This window comes from Fulmarus glacialis, unplaced genomic scaffold, assembly GCF_000690835.1.
Source record: "Fulmarus glacialis isolate BGI_N327 unplaced genomic scaffold, ASM69083v1 C13798613, whole genome shotgun sequence".
In the NCBI taxonomy this organism is placed as follows: Eukaryota; Metazoa; Chordata; class Aves; order Procellariiformes; family Procellariidae; genus Fulmarus; species Fulmarus glacialis.
This window is the reverse complement of record NW_009241914.1, coordinates 668-1,477: the sequence shown is the minus strand read 5'-3', so window position 1 is coordinate 1,477 and position 810 is coordinate 668. Positions and strand designations below refer to the sequence as shown.

Sequence of the window (810 nt, the reverse complement as noted above, 5' to 3'; positions counted from 1 at the left end):
TTATCTCTGCCCCTCCAGGTGAACGTCCCGAAAACCCGCCGGACCTACTGCAAGAAATGCGGCAAGCACCAGCCGCACAAAGTCACCCAGTACAAGAAGGGGAAGGACTCTCTCTACGCCCAGGGTAGGGACGGGTCCGCTGCGGGGGCTCTGGGGCACGGCCCGGGGAAAGCTGCATGGGGCCCTGGTGGTCATGCCCCACACCAGGGTGATGGTTGTGGGCCGAGCATGCAGCTCTCTGAGAAGGGGGGGTTGCTTCTGATCGGTTGTGCAGCTGCAGGCTGAGGTCTGCTAGGGTTTGGTAAGAGTGCCAAGAGCGTGCTTGTAGTATGTCTTGAGTTGCTGCCTAAACAGAGCCATTTTCTCCTGTAGGAAAAAGACGCTACGATAGGAAGCAAAGTGGCTATGGGGGCCAGACAAAGCCCATCTTCCGTAAGAAGGTGAGTGCTGCTCCTGGAAAGAGGACCTGAAACTTTCTTGGCAATCCACATGCCCAACTGAAGAGGGACACTTCAGCTTCCTGCAGCCTTGTGGTAGTCCTGTGCTAAAGCTGTGTTATGGCAGCTCTATGCTGGTAGTGCTGTCCGGGGAGTGTAAATTCCCCATCCACATCTGCTCATCTTCCCTGCTGCTCCTGTCTCATGTAGATGCTCCTTTTTTTGCAGGAGTGACATAGCATGTGTTTGCAGGGCAGGTTCTGCAGGGAGCCTTGATGCTGTAGGGGAGCAGGGTCTTACTGGAAGTGATGCTTTTAATGAAAGGAGTGTTTTCCTCATTGCTTGCCAAAGGGGAAGAGTACGGCAAAGGGAA

General features: G+C 54.7%; 1 protein-coding gene across 1 annotated transcript; it reads left to right on the top strand.

Annotated features, from left to right (window-relative positions):
- Positions 1-15: 15 nt before the first annotated feature.
- On the top strand, positions 16-440 carry LOC104070018 (60S ribosomal protein L36a-like; the record flags this gene model as incomplete). Its single annotated transcript, XM_009586319.1, has 2 exons — positions 16-124; positions 373-440. Coding segments are annotated over 2 exons (177 nt in total), but the record flags the coding sequence as incomplete, so codon positions are not given.
- Positions 441-810: the final 370 nt, after the last annotated feature.